This window comes from Cherax quadricarinatus, chromosome 65 (assembly GCF_038502225.1).
Source record: "Cherax quadricarinatus isolate ZL_2023a chromosome 65, ASM3850222v1, whole genome shotgun sequence".
Taxonomy (NCBI): domain Eukaryota; kingdom Metazoa; phylum Arthropoda; class Malacostraca; order Decapoda; family Parastacidae; genus Cherax; species Cherax quadricarinatus.
Window position 1 is genome coordinate 3,825,502 of NC_091356.1, and position 15,698 is coordinate 3,841,199.

Consider the following 15,698-nt stretch of genomic DNA (forward strand, 5'->3'; position numbering starts at 1 on the left):
ATTCTGTATGCGCACAGCAGTTGACTTCCTAACAGATATACATGTATACACCGAGAGGTATATGTCTCTCATCGTATATATGCCGTGAGTATATTTTAATCCCTACTTTAGGGAGTAAGGTATTTTTGACTGGTGGTGAATAGGTGATTTGCAGTCATAATGACACTCGTTGGTCGATACACTATAAACCATATTAACAACGAACAGATGGCTTGGTATTGATGTCATTACTGGAACACAGTTGATGTACATCGTGTGGTTCCCCATCCACCTGGCCACAGTAATGTGTGAACTTCTGGCCACAGTAATGTGTGAACATCTGGCCACAGTAATGTGTGAACTTCTGGCCACAGTAATGTGTGAACTTCTGGTCACAGTAATGTGTGAACATCTGGCCACAGTAATGTGTGAACTTCTGGCCACAGTAATGTGTGAACTTCTGGCCACAGTAATGTGTGAACTTCTGGCCACAGTAATGTGTGAACTTCTGGCCACAGTAATATGTGAACTTCTGGCCACAGTAATGTGTGAACTTCTGGCCACAGTAATGTGTGAACTTCTGGCCACAGTAATGTGTGAACTTCTGGCCACAGTAATGTGTGAACATCTGGCCACAGTAATGTGTGAACATCTGGCTACAGTAATGTGTGAACTTCTGGCCACAGTAATGTGTGAACTTCTGGCCACAGTAATGTGTGAACTTCTGGCCACAGTAATGTGTGAACATCTGGCTACAGTAATGTGTGAACATCTGGCCACAGTAATGTGTGAACTTCTGGCCACAGTAATGTGTGAACATCTGGCTACAATAATGTGTGAACTTCTGGCCACAGTAATGTGTGAACTTCTGGCCACAGTAATGTGTGAACTTCTGGCCACAGTAATGTGTGAACTTCTGGCTACAGTAATGTGTGAACATCTGGCTACAGTAATGTGTGAACTTCTGGCCACAGTAATGTGTGAACTTCTGGCCACAGTAATGTGTGAACTTCTGGCTACAGTAATGTGTGAACTTCTGGCCACAGTAATGTGTGAACTTCTGGCCACAGTAATGTGTGAACTTCTGGCCACAGTAATGTGTGAACATCTGGCTACAGTAATGTGTGAACTTCTGGCCACAGTAATGTGTGAACTTCTGGCCACAGTAATGTGTGAACTTCTGGCCACAGTAATGTGTGAACATCTGGCTACAGTAATGTGTGAACATCTGGCCACAGTAATGTGTGAACTTCTGGCCACAGTAATGTGTGAACATCTGGCTACAGTAATGTGTGAACTTCTGGCCACAGTAATGTGTGAACTTCTGGCCACAGTAATGTGTGAACTTCTGGCCACAGTAATGTGTGAACTTCTGGCTACAGTAATGTGTGAACATCTGGCTACAGTAATGTGTGAACTTCTGGTCACAGTAATGTGTGAACTTCTGGCCACAGTAATGTGTGAACTTCTGGCTACAGTAATGTGTGAACTTCTGGCCACAGTAATGTGTGAACTTCTGGCCACAGTAATGTGTGAACATCTGGCTACAGTAGTGTATGAACATCTGGCCACAGTAATGTGTGAACTTCTGGCCACAGTAATGTGTGAACTTCTGGCCACAGTAATGTATGAACTTCTGGCTACAGTAATGTGTGAACTTCTGGCCACAGTAATGTATGAACATCTGGCTACAGTAATGTGTGAACATCTGGCTACAATAATGTGTGAACTTCTGGCCACAGTAATGTATGAACATCTGGCTACAGTAATGTGTGAACATCTGGCTACAGTAATATGTGAACATCTGGCTACAGTAATGTGTGAACATCTGGCTACAGTAATGTGTGAACATCTGGCTACAGTAATGTGTGAACATCTGGCTACAGTAATGTGTGAACATCTGGCTACAGTAATGTGTGAACTTCTGGCCACAGTAATGTATGAACATCTGGCTACAGTAATGTGTGAACATCTGGCTACAGTAATGTGTGAACTTCTGGCCACAGTAATGTATGAACATCTGGCTACAGTAATGTGTGAACATCTGGCTACAATAATGTGTGAACTTCTGGCCACAGTAATGTATGAACATCTGGCTACAGTAATGTGTGAACATCTGGCTACAGTAATGTGTGAATATCTGGCTACAGTAATGTGTGAACATCTGGCTACAGTAATGTGTGAACATCTGGCTACAGTAATGTGTGAACTTCTGGCTACAGTAATGTGTGAACATCTGGCTACAGTAATGTGTGAACATCTGGCTACAGTAATGTGTGAACATCTGGCTACAGTAATGTGTGAACATCTGGCTACAGTAATGTGTGAACATCTGGCTACAGTAATGTGTGAACATCTGGCTACAGTAATGTGTGAACATCTGGCTACAGTAGTGTATGAACATCTGGCCACAGTAATGTGTGAACTTCTGGCCACAGTAATGTGTGAACTTCTGGCCACAGTAATGTATGAACTTCTGGCTACAGTAATGTGTGAACTTCTGGCCACAGTAATGTATGAACATCTGGCTACAGTAATGTGTGAACATCTGGCTACAATAATGTGTGAACTTCTGGCCACAGTAATGTATGAACATCTGGCTACAGTAATGTGTGAACATCTGGCTACAGTAATATGTGAACATCTGGCTACAGTAATGTGTGAACATCTGGCTACAGTAATGTGTGAACATCTGGCTACAGTAATGTGTGAACATCTGGCTACAGTAATGTGTGAACATCTGGCTACAGTAATGTGTGAACTTCTGGCCACAGTAATGTATGAACATCTGGCTACAGTAATGTGTGAACATCTGGCTACAGTAATGTGTGAACTTCTGGCCACAGTAATGTATGAACATCTGGCTACAGTAATGTGTGAACATCTGGCTACAATAATGTGTGAACTTCTGGCCACAGTAATGTATGAACATCTGGCTACAGTAATGTGTGAACATCTGGCTACAGTAATGTGTGAACATCTGGCTACAGTAATGTGTGAACATCTGGCTACAGTAATGTGAGAACTTCTGGCTACAGTAATGTGTGAACATCTGGCTACAGTAATGTGTGAACATCTGGCTACAGTAATGTGTGAACATCTGGCTACAGTAATGTGTGAACATCTGGCTACAGTAATGTGTGAACATCTGGCTACAGTAATGTGTGAACATCTGGCTACAGTAATGTGTGAACATCTGGCTACAGTAATGTTTGAACATCTGGCTACAGTAATGTGTGAACATCTGGCTACAGTAATGTGTGAACATCTGGCTACAGTAATGTGTGAACATCTGGCTACAGTAATGTGTGAACATCTGGCTACAGTGATGTATGAACATTTGACTGCACACAGCGTTGGTGGAACATTCTCTCTGTCGTTTCGTATCTTTGTATCTCTCCCTTCCTTGCTCACTCAGTGTATGGTTTGGACGTTTTTTTTCACTACAGGTTTCTCCTGTAGTGAAAAAAATATGTAATTATAGATGATGGAATATATTTGTGAATAATTTTTTTTCATTATCGTGTCAAATTTGAATCATGTTATTTTTACTTAGCTCAGTTTCCTTCACACGATGCCCGGTAGTCATTGCTTCTCAGACCCTGGTGTACTGCAGGGCTCTGGTGGCCTGGTGGTTAACGCTCTCGCTTCACACGGTGAGGGCCTGGGTTCGGTTCCCAGCCAGAGTAGAAACATTGGACGTGTTTCTTTCCACCTGTTGTCTATGTTCCCCATCAGTAAAATGGGTACCTGGGTGTTAGTCGACTGGTGTGGGTCGCATCCTGGGACACTGACCTAAGGAGGCCTGGTCACAGACCGGGCCGCGGGGGCGTTGACCCCCAGAACTCTCTCCAGGTAAACATCTAGAATTACATTTTTTTTTTTTGTTTTTGTTTTTGCCTCTGGTCATTTTTTTTTCTAAGTCGTTCTGACAATCCCCATTTTGTTAAAAAAAAAAAAATACACGAAATAAATTATACTGGGATCGATTTTGTGATATCTTGAGTCCGGTTCTTCTGTTTCTCTCTATGAAGATTTAGGTCTGGGAGATGTATCGCAGTTCCAGTTCTGTGAGTGTATTCTAGCCACTATGGAGACCATATGGTGCATTTTCCTGTGGAAATTGACCTCTACCCTGATGTTATGGGAGGGATGTGGAGGCCTTTATAAGCTCGGGAAAAGTAGCTACCGTTATGTAAATGGTTATAGGTGTAACCTTAATTTTTAAAGGGGTGGACCGGTAAAGGCAGCGGAAGGCCTCGGTCACATGACCAAAAGCTCCAGCGTTAGGTAACACTTGTCCTGTTTCCTGACGAACTTTACCTAACCTGACCAAGCTACAAGGGCGATTTGGTGAGGAGCCTTGGCTGGGCGCAGAACTGGAGCACTGTCGGGGAGATAACCGAGTTCCTGTGTGAGGTTCTGGGACGTGGTGGTGGTGGTACTCTGGCTGGTCTTCCAGGAGTGACTTGCTGAAGAATCTTTAGGTGAATATTCTCTCTACTAATTATATTCCCCTATCTCAGTTATTTTCTGTCTTCCCAAGTTAGTATCAGATCCCTTTCTCTTTGACCAGGGATATTATTGCAATAAATGTTAATAAACTGTAAGTGTGAAATATATTCATTTCCCCTCAGCTTTAATTTTATCATCTGTATAAGACTGGAACAATACACAGATAACCCGCACATAGGAGAGAGAAGTTTACCACGACGTTTCGGTCTGACTTGTACCATTTACAAGTCAAACTATAAATGATTTGTAAATGGTCCAAGTCGGACCGAAACGACGACATCAGCTTCTCTTTCTCCTGTGTGGGTTATTTGTGTATTGTATATTGAGGTGTGATGGAGTAACACTAACTTATTACTCATGAACTTACGTTGAGGGTATGAAGGGTCAGTCTTTCTCGCCCGTGATGTGACATCTTCAATAAATTTTGTCTTCAGGAAGAACCAAGTGTAAGGATGAAAAGAGTCACTGCTTTCTGTCTTGCCTATTTTTAAATTGTGATTTACAAAGGCGAATACCATGGTTTCTTTTTACCTTTCCAATAATAAGAATACATTAGAGGAGTGGGTGTGTTTGTCGACTGGTGCTACACTGCACATACACGCACGCACGCCTGTTTATGTTTATGTGTGTGTGTGTATCCCGTACCTCGATCGTTAGAGCACTTAGCATGCACACTGTGGTCTGGGGGTCGATCCCCTGTACGGGTGAAAATATTAGGACGTGTTTCCTTAAGATACCTGGTCAAGCGCGGTCATACCTGCCAAGCTCTTGGTAGTTAGCGTCGGCTGTTACCCATACCATGGCTTGTTGTAGAGCTTTAGAATCTCAGGTTCATGTGTTGAAGAAGATTCTACTTCTTCAGGAGGAAAATAGGAGGCTGAAGCTTCGCATAGATGAGTTTGAGAGCGTGTGAGAAGGATTTAGCTGGTAAGGAAGGAATGGTCACCAGCAGTGAGAGTGGCAGCCGCTTTAAGTGGCAAGTGGTTCACAGTTCAGGAAGAAGGAAGATGAGGAGAGTTAATAGAGAAGATGTGAAGGTAGGAAATCGATTCTCTGTTCTCCAAGACGAGTGTACTTCAGTGGTTAGTGAGGTTGAAGGTACCACTGATTCCCCTGCTAATCAAGGTAAGAATATTTTAATAGTAGGCGATTCTCAGGTAAGATATATGGACCGTGCATTTTGTAACAGAGACAGAAAGTTCAGACAGAGAGTGTGTCTTCCTGGAGCTGGTGTTGGCGACATAGTCAGCAGGCTGGATAATATTATGGCAGGTAATGGGAACAAGCCCATTATCTGTCTTAGTGCTGGGGATAATGACATTGGGAAGGGCAGGAGAGAGGAGCTGCTGGATAAGTATAGGTCAGCCATAGAAGTAGTTAGGTCTAAGGGAGGGATCCCAGTCATATGTAGCATCTTGCCTAGAAAGGGAGTGGGCAATGAATGAATGTCTAGGGGCAATTGGTATAAATCGCTGGCTAGCCAGGTACTTCAAGGAACTTGCAATCCCATTCATTGATAACTGGGACCTTTTCTTTGGCAAATGTGATATGTATGCAAGGGATGGGGTTCATCTCTCTGGGGATGGAGGGTTGCATTAGCCAATTCAATTGAGAGGGTAATTGATGACTTGTCTAGGAATTTAAACTGATAGATTATAGAGGTATGGGTGTCTGTGGGAAACAATCAGGCTGCAGCATTAGGGTTAAAACAGCAGTTATTACCGGGATACCTGAGGGATATGTTTAAAAGACAATATTCAAAATAAAGTTGCTAGTAATGGCAAATCAATTGATCAACAAACAAAGAGAGATAATAGAGGGCAACGAGTGACTAGCTCCCTAAAGGTTTACTATACAAATAGTAGAGTCTAAGAAATAAGATAGATGAGCTAAAATTACTTGCAAGTGTAGGTAATATAGATATTATTGGTATAACAGAGACCTGGTTCAACCTGAAAGATAGAGAAATGCCTTCTGAATGCAACATACAGGGTTATAAACTATTCCACACTGATAGGGTCAACAGGAAGGGTGGTGGTGTGGCGATGTATGTAAGAGAAAATTTAAATTGTTGTCTTAGACATGATATAAGATTAGAAACATCGAACACAGAATCTGTTTGGCTACAGTTTCTCGAGGGACGTGACAAATTAATTTTGGGTGTGATTTATAGGCCCCCAAACCTTGATAGGGAGTGCAGTAAGCTGTTATGGGACGAAATTCATAAGGCATCTAGATATGAAAATGTTGTGATAATGGGAGATTTTAACTTTAGACAAATTGATTGGAACAATATGACAGGAAATCTTGAGTCTAGTGACTTTCTTGATACAGTTCAGGATTGCTTTTTAGAACAGGTTGTGACAGAACCAACTAGAGGAAACAATCTGCTTGACTTGGTTCTTGCCAACAAAGATTCACTAATTAATAATCTTGAGGTTAATGATGAGCTTGGGGAAAGTGATCGCAAATCATTTAGTTTCAATATATCATGGAATTACCCAGATAACTGCAATCAAATCTCTGTCCCAGATTTTCGCTTGGCCGACTTCATGGACTGAAAAATTACTTGGGTGGGCTAAATTGGGATGTCCTGACTATGGGTCAGGTAGGTGATCTTGGTTGCCAATGTGACGTTTTTCAGAGCATAGTTCTAGCTGCCCAGACAACTTTTGTTCCGAGTAGGGAAATTAGCTCTAACAAAAATGATCCCAAATGGATGAACAATACATTAAAACATCTCATTGGTCAAAAGAGAGGCATATATAGGCATATCAAAAGAGGGGATGGGCAGTTAAGAAATCAATATATTCAATTAAAGAGAGAAATAAAAAAATGAATAAGAAAAGCATAAAGGGATTATGAGGCTAAGGTCGCAAGGGATTCAAAGACTAACCCAAAAGGGTTCTCTCAGGTATACAGAAGTAAGATTAGGGACAAGATTGGCCCACTTAAGAGTAACTCTGGTCAGATCACTGACAGTGATAAGGATATGTGTGAAATTCTAAATACCTACTTCCTCTCAGTTTTCACCCAGGAAAATACTAGCGATACTCCTGAAATAATAGATTATGTAGAACAGGATGATGATAAACTATGTACGATAGCGGTCACTAGTGACATGGTTCTCAGACAAATAGAGAAACTAAAACCTAACAAATCCCCAGGTCCTGATGAACTGTTTGCAAGGGTGTTAAAGGAATGTAAAGAGGAACTTAGCATACCTTTGGCTAATCTTTTTAACATATCACTACAAACTGGCATAGTGCCTGATAAGTGGAAAATGGTAAATGTAATACCTATTTACAAGGCAGGTGACAGGTCCTTGGCTTCGAACTATAGACCAATAAGCTTTACCTCCATAGTGGGAAAATTTATGGAATCAATTGCCGAAGCAATTCGTAGACATCTTGATAGGCACAGATTGATTAATGATTCTCAACACGGTTTTACAAAGGGGCGTTCTTGTCTTACGAATTTACTAACTTTTTTTCACTAAGGTGTTTGAGGAGGTAGATCATGGTAATGAATATGATATTGTGTATATGGACTTCAGTAAGGCTTTCGATAGAGTTCCACACCAGAGGCTATTGAGGAAACTTAGGGCACACGGAATAGGAGGAGAAATTTTTTCCTGGGTAGAGGCATGGCTGACAAATAGACAGCAGAGAGTTTGCATAAATGGGGAGAAATCAGAATGGGGGCACGTCACAAGCGGTGCTCCTCAGGGGTCAGTGTTGGGCCCGTTGTTGTTCACAATTTACATAAACGACATAGATGAGGGAATAAATAGCGACATAAGCAAATTTGCTGATGACACCAAAATAGGCCGTCCAATTCATTCTAATGAGGACATTAGAACACTCCAGGATGATTTGAATAGACTGATGCAATGGTCGGAGAAGTGGCAGATGCAGTTTAATATTGACAAATGCAAAGTTCTAAATGTTGGACAGTTAAATAACCATGCCACATATAAACTATATAATGTAGATCTTAATACTACCGATTGCGAAAAGGATTTAGGAGTTCTGGTTAGCAGTAATCTAAAACCAAGACAACAGTGCATTAGTGTTCGCAATAAAGCTAACAGAATTCTTGGCTTCATATCTAGAAGTATAAGTAATAGAAGTCCTCAGGTTGATCTTCAACTCTATATATCCTTGGTTAGGCCTCATTTAGACTATGCTGCTCAGTTCTGGTCACCGTATTACAGAATGGATATAAATGCTCTGGAAAACGTACAAAAGAGGATGACAAAGATGATCCAATGTATCAGAAATCTTCCCTATGAGGATAGACTGAGGGCCCTGAATCTGCACTCTCTCGAAAGGCGTAGAATTTGGGGGGATATGATTGAGGTGTATAAATGGAAAACAGGAATAAATAAAGGGGATGTAAATATTGTGCTGAAAATTTCCAGCCAAGACAGGACTCGCAGCAATGGTTTCAAGTTGGAAAAATTCAGATTCAGGAAGGATATAGGAAAGCACTGGTTTGGTAATATAGTTGTGGATGAGTGGAACAAGCTCCCGAGTACAGTTATTGAGGCTAAAACGTTGTGTAGTTTTAAAAATAGGTTAGATAAATACATGAGTGGGTGTGGGTGGGTGTGAGTTGGACCTGACTAGCTTTGCTGCTGGGTCTGGTGCAGTGCTCCATCCTTGAGTGGGGATGACCAGACTGGGTGGGTCATTGGGATAATCCGGGGGGTGGGTCATTGGTCTAATCCGGGGGGGGGGGACATGGACCTGCTCCGCGTGGGTCAGTAGGCCTGTTGCAGTGTTCCTTCTTTCTTATGTTCTTATGTCCAATGTTTACCTGCTGTCCAGGTACCTGGGTGTTAGTCGACTGGAGTGGGTCGCATCCTGGGACAAAATTGACCTTCCCCACACATCTTTCTTCTACAGCCTGTGAGAATATCTCCTCTGGGCACCTCAAGTCTCGTCACTCTGCTGACATTACTGCTCTGGTTAAAGCCACCAATCAAGTCCTGTGGAGGTAAAAAGTATTTAATTTTGAATACAATTCTGGCGAGTTTGCATGCACCCCCCCCCCCCCCCCAAAAAAAAAAAAAAATCTTGCTATCGTGTAGAACAAGAAAGGTCAGAAAAATTATTAATCCATAACCATTGTTTTACGTTAGGATAAAATTGTGCGGCTTACGTTTATATGGGTCTAGAAGATCAGTCTCTTCAGCCTCCAGTTCAAAGTTAGATTAGGGTGAATTAAATCAGGTTAGGCTAGATTAAGCTCGATAAGGTTACATTAGACCGTTATAGGTTAGATTTGGGAGGTTAGACTTAGTTAAGAGGTTAAGTTAGGTTCTTGTAGCTTGGGTTAGATTAGGATAGACTAGGTTATGTTAGGTTATGCTAGGTTATGTTAAATTAGGCTATGTTAAGATAGGCTAGGTTAAGTTACGTTAATCTAACCTTCCCTTAACTAAACTAACTTAATCTAACCTAACCTAACTTAACCTAACTTTTACTACTGCTACTGCTACCATTACTACTTCTGCTTCAATACTAGTACTCCCTCCTTCCGTTCTACTATTCTTGTTCCCCAAGTGTATGTATTCTGGCTCTTTTCCATTCGTGCTGTACTAGCAGATGACTAGGATTAGCAGTCAGCACTTTTCACTTCATAGATTATATCACTGATTAGATCGCAGCACTGATCACTAAGTCTGCTTTCTCCTAAGTTGTCAGCAATATCGTTATTGTGCACCGTGTGCGTATACGCATTCGTGGTACCATATCGGACACGACGAAGACTTTACAACACTCCTGACGACCATCTTGCAGGTGAAACTATCCAGCCTCCTCATTACTAGAGACTCTTTCATCGCGGTTTTGCTTTAACCGTGACGGAGCAAATAAGATCATAACCACATCGGCTATAAATGTAACATCGAAGCGGCTCCTTTTCCTGCCTTGAGAGCCATTATGACGTCACCAGCCAAAAACTTGAACCGATTCATTGAAGATCAAAATGACTGGGGCGTTGTCGACTCCACAAAAAATTACAACCGCCTACACGATAATCAAGGTCACCTTCACTGAAATCTCCACTTTAATCCCAGGAGCACTGAATCAGAGCGATTGCACCACATCATCTTATGTTGAAATTCCTATACTTGTACCCACATCGCCAAGGACTGACCTTTGAAGGAAAATACATTCTGCTACACCTGGAGGTTACCTGGAGGTTATTCCGGGGATCAACGTCCCCGCGGCCCGGTCCATGACCAGGCCTCCCGATGGATCAGGGCCTGATCAACTAGGCTGTTACTGCTGGCCGCACGCAGTCCGACGTACGAGCCACAGCCCGGCTGATCCGGCACTGACTTTAGGTATCTGTCCAGCTCTCTCTTGAAGGCAGCCAGGGGTTTATTGGCAATTCCCCTAATGCTTGATGAGAGGCTGTTGAACAGTTTTGGGCCCCGGACACTTATGGTGTTTTCTCTTAGTGTACCAATGGCGCCCCTACTTTTTATTGGCGGCATTTTGCATCGCCTGCCCAGTCTTTTACTTTCGTAGGGAGTGATTTCTGTGTGCAGATTGGGACCATTCCTTCCAAGATTTTCCAAGTGTAGATTATGATATATCTCTCCCTCCTGCGTTCCAATGAGTACAAGTCAAGTGCTTCCAAGCGTTCCCAGTAGTTAAGGTGCTTGACAGAACTTATACGTGCAGTAAAGGATCTCTGTACACTCTCTAGATCTGCGATTTCACCTGCTTTGTATGGAGATGTTAATGTACAGCAGTATTCCAGCCTAGAGAGAACAAGTGATTTGAAAAGGATCATCATGGGCTTGGCATCTCTCGTTTTGAAGTTCTCATTATCCATCCTATCATTTTCTTTGCACGTGCGATCGTGGCACTGTTGTGATCCTTGAAAGTGAGATTCTCAGACATTACTACTCCCAGGTCCCTTACATTATTTTTCCGCTCTATTGTATGGCCGGAGTCAGTAGTATACTCTGTTCTAGTTATTATCTCCTCCAGTTTTCCATAACGGAGTAGTTGGAATTTGTCCTCATTGAACATCATATTGTTTACCGTTGCCCACTGGAAAACTTTGTTTATATCTTCTTGGAGGTTAACCGCGTCCTCAGCAGATGACAGCCTCATGCAGATCCTAGTATCATCCGCAAAGGATGATACGGTGCTGTGGTGTATATCTCTGTTTATGTCTGATATGAGGATAAGGAATAAGATGGGGGCGAGTACTGTGCCTTGTGGAACAGAGCTCTTCACTATGGCAGCCTCCGATTTAACTCTGTTGACCACTACTACACCAGTGGCGCCGAAGGACACACTCATAAGGACTGCACTTCTTCCTCTCAACTAAAATGTCTCAAACTGCAAGACTGATGATCACACTCTTGCAGCCAAGTGCTCTCTCAGGAAGGACATTGCCAATAAGAAAAGATCGTAGCTCTGATTTACTCTGCAATCACTAGACTTCAAGCCGACTCTCAAAGAATTTTCAAAGTTTCCCAACAGCTTGCTTCTGGTGCCCACTTCTACTTTCCCAGACAACGCTTCCACCAAGATCATGCACTATGTCATGTATGTCCATATGAAGCACAACCTTCCCAGTTTTAGTTTGTATGACACTGCGCCATCAGCAGAAATACTGAAAATCTACACCATCCCGTCAGATCCTTCAACCACAGCCCCTCAAGCCACTCCTGACTCAACAGCCGCCCAAGCAATCCCTCCAGCCCACCCGGCCACCACCTTCACACCCACTGCATCTCCACCAGAAGATCAAGACTCTCACACCTTTGAAAGAAGAAATGGAAGTCAACAACCACATTCTCAGCCTCACCTGGAAAAGCTTACGATTCTTCACTACATCTAAGAACAATAACACCAAGTTCACCCGGGAAACTCCACCTTCGACTCTGCAATGCAACTGTCAAATACACCGCAGTTGTTCCATATAACGTCACAAAAAGTCTAATTATTTGTGATCATCGAAAACCTCTACAACCATGTGGAACTCATGTATCTACCAAAAGAAATGCTTAGAAGTTTTAAGAATAGGTCGTTTCAATAAGATAGTACACTGAACTGGTGAACTTCAGCGCCTACCACCTGTCACCAGCTTGAAGGCTGTTACCCATCACCATGACGTGTTCAGCAATCTTAGCTGTGTTTCCATGACGAGACACTTGGCGTTTTTCTCCGTCTGTCTCAGCTTCCCAGCTCTCCTTACCTGAGAGACAATCGTCTTCATCGCGTTTCTCTGTGTGACTACTTAATTGTACAAGTAAAACCGAAACGTCGTCCTAAGTTTCAGTTTCTTACGTATGAGTTATCTCTACATTGTTCCTGTTACGGTATAGTGCCTTTTAATTCCAAAATGTCCCTTATTAACGTTTTGTGTCTTCCAACAATTTGTCAGCTTCACCTACCATTTTATTCAAGGTTCCAGGAGTTAGCGCCTGATCACCTCTCCTCATCTACCCCATTTTCATGGGTAAAAGACTTGAGACGTGTGGTGACCCCAGATGTGGGACGCTGGTTGTGAGTCACATCGTTACCGCTGATCTCACCTTACTCAGGTCACTTTATCCTACAGACACTTGGTCAGGTTATCCACCCAGTGGTCGAGTGCACCAGAGAGGGAAGGAAGGTAGGTAAATAGGTAGGATGATAGGTAGCGTGATAGGTAGGTGCGTGTTGTACAATGTCGTATAGACGAGCGCTACAATCAGAACTCTCCACGGACACTTCCCCTCCCATTTAACTTTCTGCTAAGTGGGAGGAAGTTAAGGTATAGAAGAACCTCCAAGGCTGAGGGACTGATTGCCTCGTCTTTCGCGTATATTTCTTCAGTCTTCCCATTATGTCCTTGAATTTGTATTGGTAACGCCACTAGATGGCGAAATGTCTTCAAATAAAGATACCCAGATGTTGCACATGTGTCTCATTCTTAAACCCATTACAGGTATTCCTTGGGGAGACCCAATAGCTGTTACCCTTCGAGGTATGCAGAGTCATCCAGCAACTCATAATAGCGTAAAGTGACCTTCAACGCCTTTACAGGAGCAACTTTTTCTTAGGGGAATTTATGTTTCTCCCACCACAGGCCAGCAACTACTATCCTGTCTTAACTCATTTGAAAGCCCAGCCTTGGCGATCCCTTAGTGTACCATGAAAACTAAGCGCAGTAGCACACTGATTTCCCTAGCAGAGAGTCTTTATGCACCTGCTACCTCTGTTTACATGGTACCTAGTGGCCCTACAACAGTTGCCCCTACCCTGTTATCTAACATTTTGTGTCCTCGCATTTTCTCTCCCAGTTCACCTTACCGTCCTTGTACACATAGCGGTTATTCTCCTTCCACCTAGCTGTCCTTATTCACCCAGCAGTTAAGTCCCCCATCAACCTACTGCCTTTGTTTATCTAACAGTCCCCATCAACCTATTACCTTTGTTTATCTAACAGTCCCCATCAACCTATTACCTTTGTTTATCTAACAGTCCCCATCAATCTATTGCCTTTGTTTATCTAACAGTCCCCATCAACCTATTGCCTTTGTTTATCTAACAGTCCCCATCAACCTATTGCCTTTGTTTATCTAACAGTCCCCAACAACCTATTACCTTTGTTTATCTAACAGTCCCCATCAATCTATTGCCTTTGTTTATCTAACAGTCCCCATCAACCTATTGCCTTTGTTTATCTAACAGTCCCCATCAACCTATTGCCTTTGTTTATCTAACAGTCCCCAGCAACCTATTGCCTTTGTTTATCTAACAGTCCCCATCAACCTATTGCCTTTGTTTATCTAACAGTCCCCAACAACCTATTGCCTTTGTTTATCTAACAGTCCCCAACAACCTATTGCCTTTGTTTATCTAACAGTCCCCAACAACCTATTGCCTTTGTTTATCTAACAGTCCCCAACAACCTATTACCTTTGTTTATCTAACAGTCCCCATCAACCTATTGCCTTTGTTTATCTAACAGTCCCCATCAACCTATTACCTTTGTTTATCTAACAGTCCCCATCAACCTATTGCCTTTGTTTATCTAACAGTCCCCAACAACCTATTGCCTTTGTTTATCTAACAGTCCCCAGCAACCTATTGCCTTTGTTTATCTAACAGTCCCCAACAACCTATTGCCTTTGTTTATCTAACAGTCCCCAACAACCTATTGCCTTTGTTTATCTAACAGTCCCCAACAACCTATTGCCTTTGTTTATCTAACAGTCCCCATCAACCTATTGCCTTTGTTTATCTAACAGTCCCCATCAACCTATTGCCTTTGTTTATCTAACAGTCCCCATCAACCTATTGCCTTTGTTTATCTAACAGTCCCCATCAACCTATTGCCTTTGTTTATCTAACAGTCCCCAGCAACCTATTGCCTTTGTTTATCTAACAGTCCCCATCAACCTATTGCCTTTGTTTATCTAACAGTCCCCAGCAACCTATTGCCTTTGTTTATCTAACAGTCCCCATCAACCTATTGCCTTTGTTCATCTAACAGTCCCCAGCAACCTATTGCCTTTGTTTATCTAACAGTCCCCATCAACCTATTGCCTTTGTTTATCTAACAGTCCCCATCAACCTATTGCCTTTGTTTATCTAACAGTCCCCATCAACCTATTGCCTTTGTTTATCTAACAGTCCCCATCAACCTATTGCCTTTGTTTATCTAACAGTCCCCAGCAACCTATTGCCTTTGTTCATCTAGCACTCAATAGATTATAAGATTTTGAACGACTGTCGTGGGTCAGGTGCTGTGTAAGACACAGGTGCTACAACCCCACCAGCTGAGTTAATTAATTGCAAAGTCAACTAAATATTTCGCCTTGGTGCAGAGGGCCTGGGATGTGTCTTAACCATCAACTTGTTGGTATTTTATACCACTTTCAGCATAATGGGAGGGTATCACTAATTCCCTAGATCAAGAGCCCGTCATCAGTATCAAGGGTACCCCTTTCCCCTCAAAAAGGGAAAATACTCACCATATGCCTGGGCGTGGTCATTTCTCGGATATAAGCCTGCTGGTAGAAGCTTGCGAAGAGGACAAGGAACATACAGGCGTTACCACAGACCCACCAGGTTATCTGTGTTGGCACCTTGCACTCGATAAACGCCAACTGGAACAGTGCAATCATCGTTAGTGACATGGCTCCACCCTTCATTACAGTGTTCCATCGAAGGTCCTAGTCA

General features: G+C 42.6%; 1 protein-coding gene across 2 annotated transcripts in view; it reads right to left on the reverse strand.

The window, feature by feature from the left end:
• Positions 1-8,463: 8,463 nt before the first annotated feature.
• The window catches only part of LOC128700486 (very long chain fatty acid elongase 7-like), a 31,326-nt gene continuing 24,091 nt past the window's right edge, over positions 8,464-15,698 (reverse strand). For both annotated transcript variants that reach the window (XM_053793720.2, XM_053793719.2), the window contains exons 8-9: positions 15,491-15,625; positions 8,464-9,487 (exon numbers count right to left, since the gene is read on the reverse strand). In XM_053793720.2, coding sequence (XP_053649695.2) covers positions 9,338-9,487; positions 15,491-15,625 — 285 coding nt within the window. In that variant the 3' untranslated portion in view covers positions 8,464-9,337. The remainder of the gene's footprint in view (positions 9,488-15,490; positions 15,626-15,698) is intronic.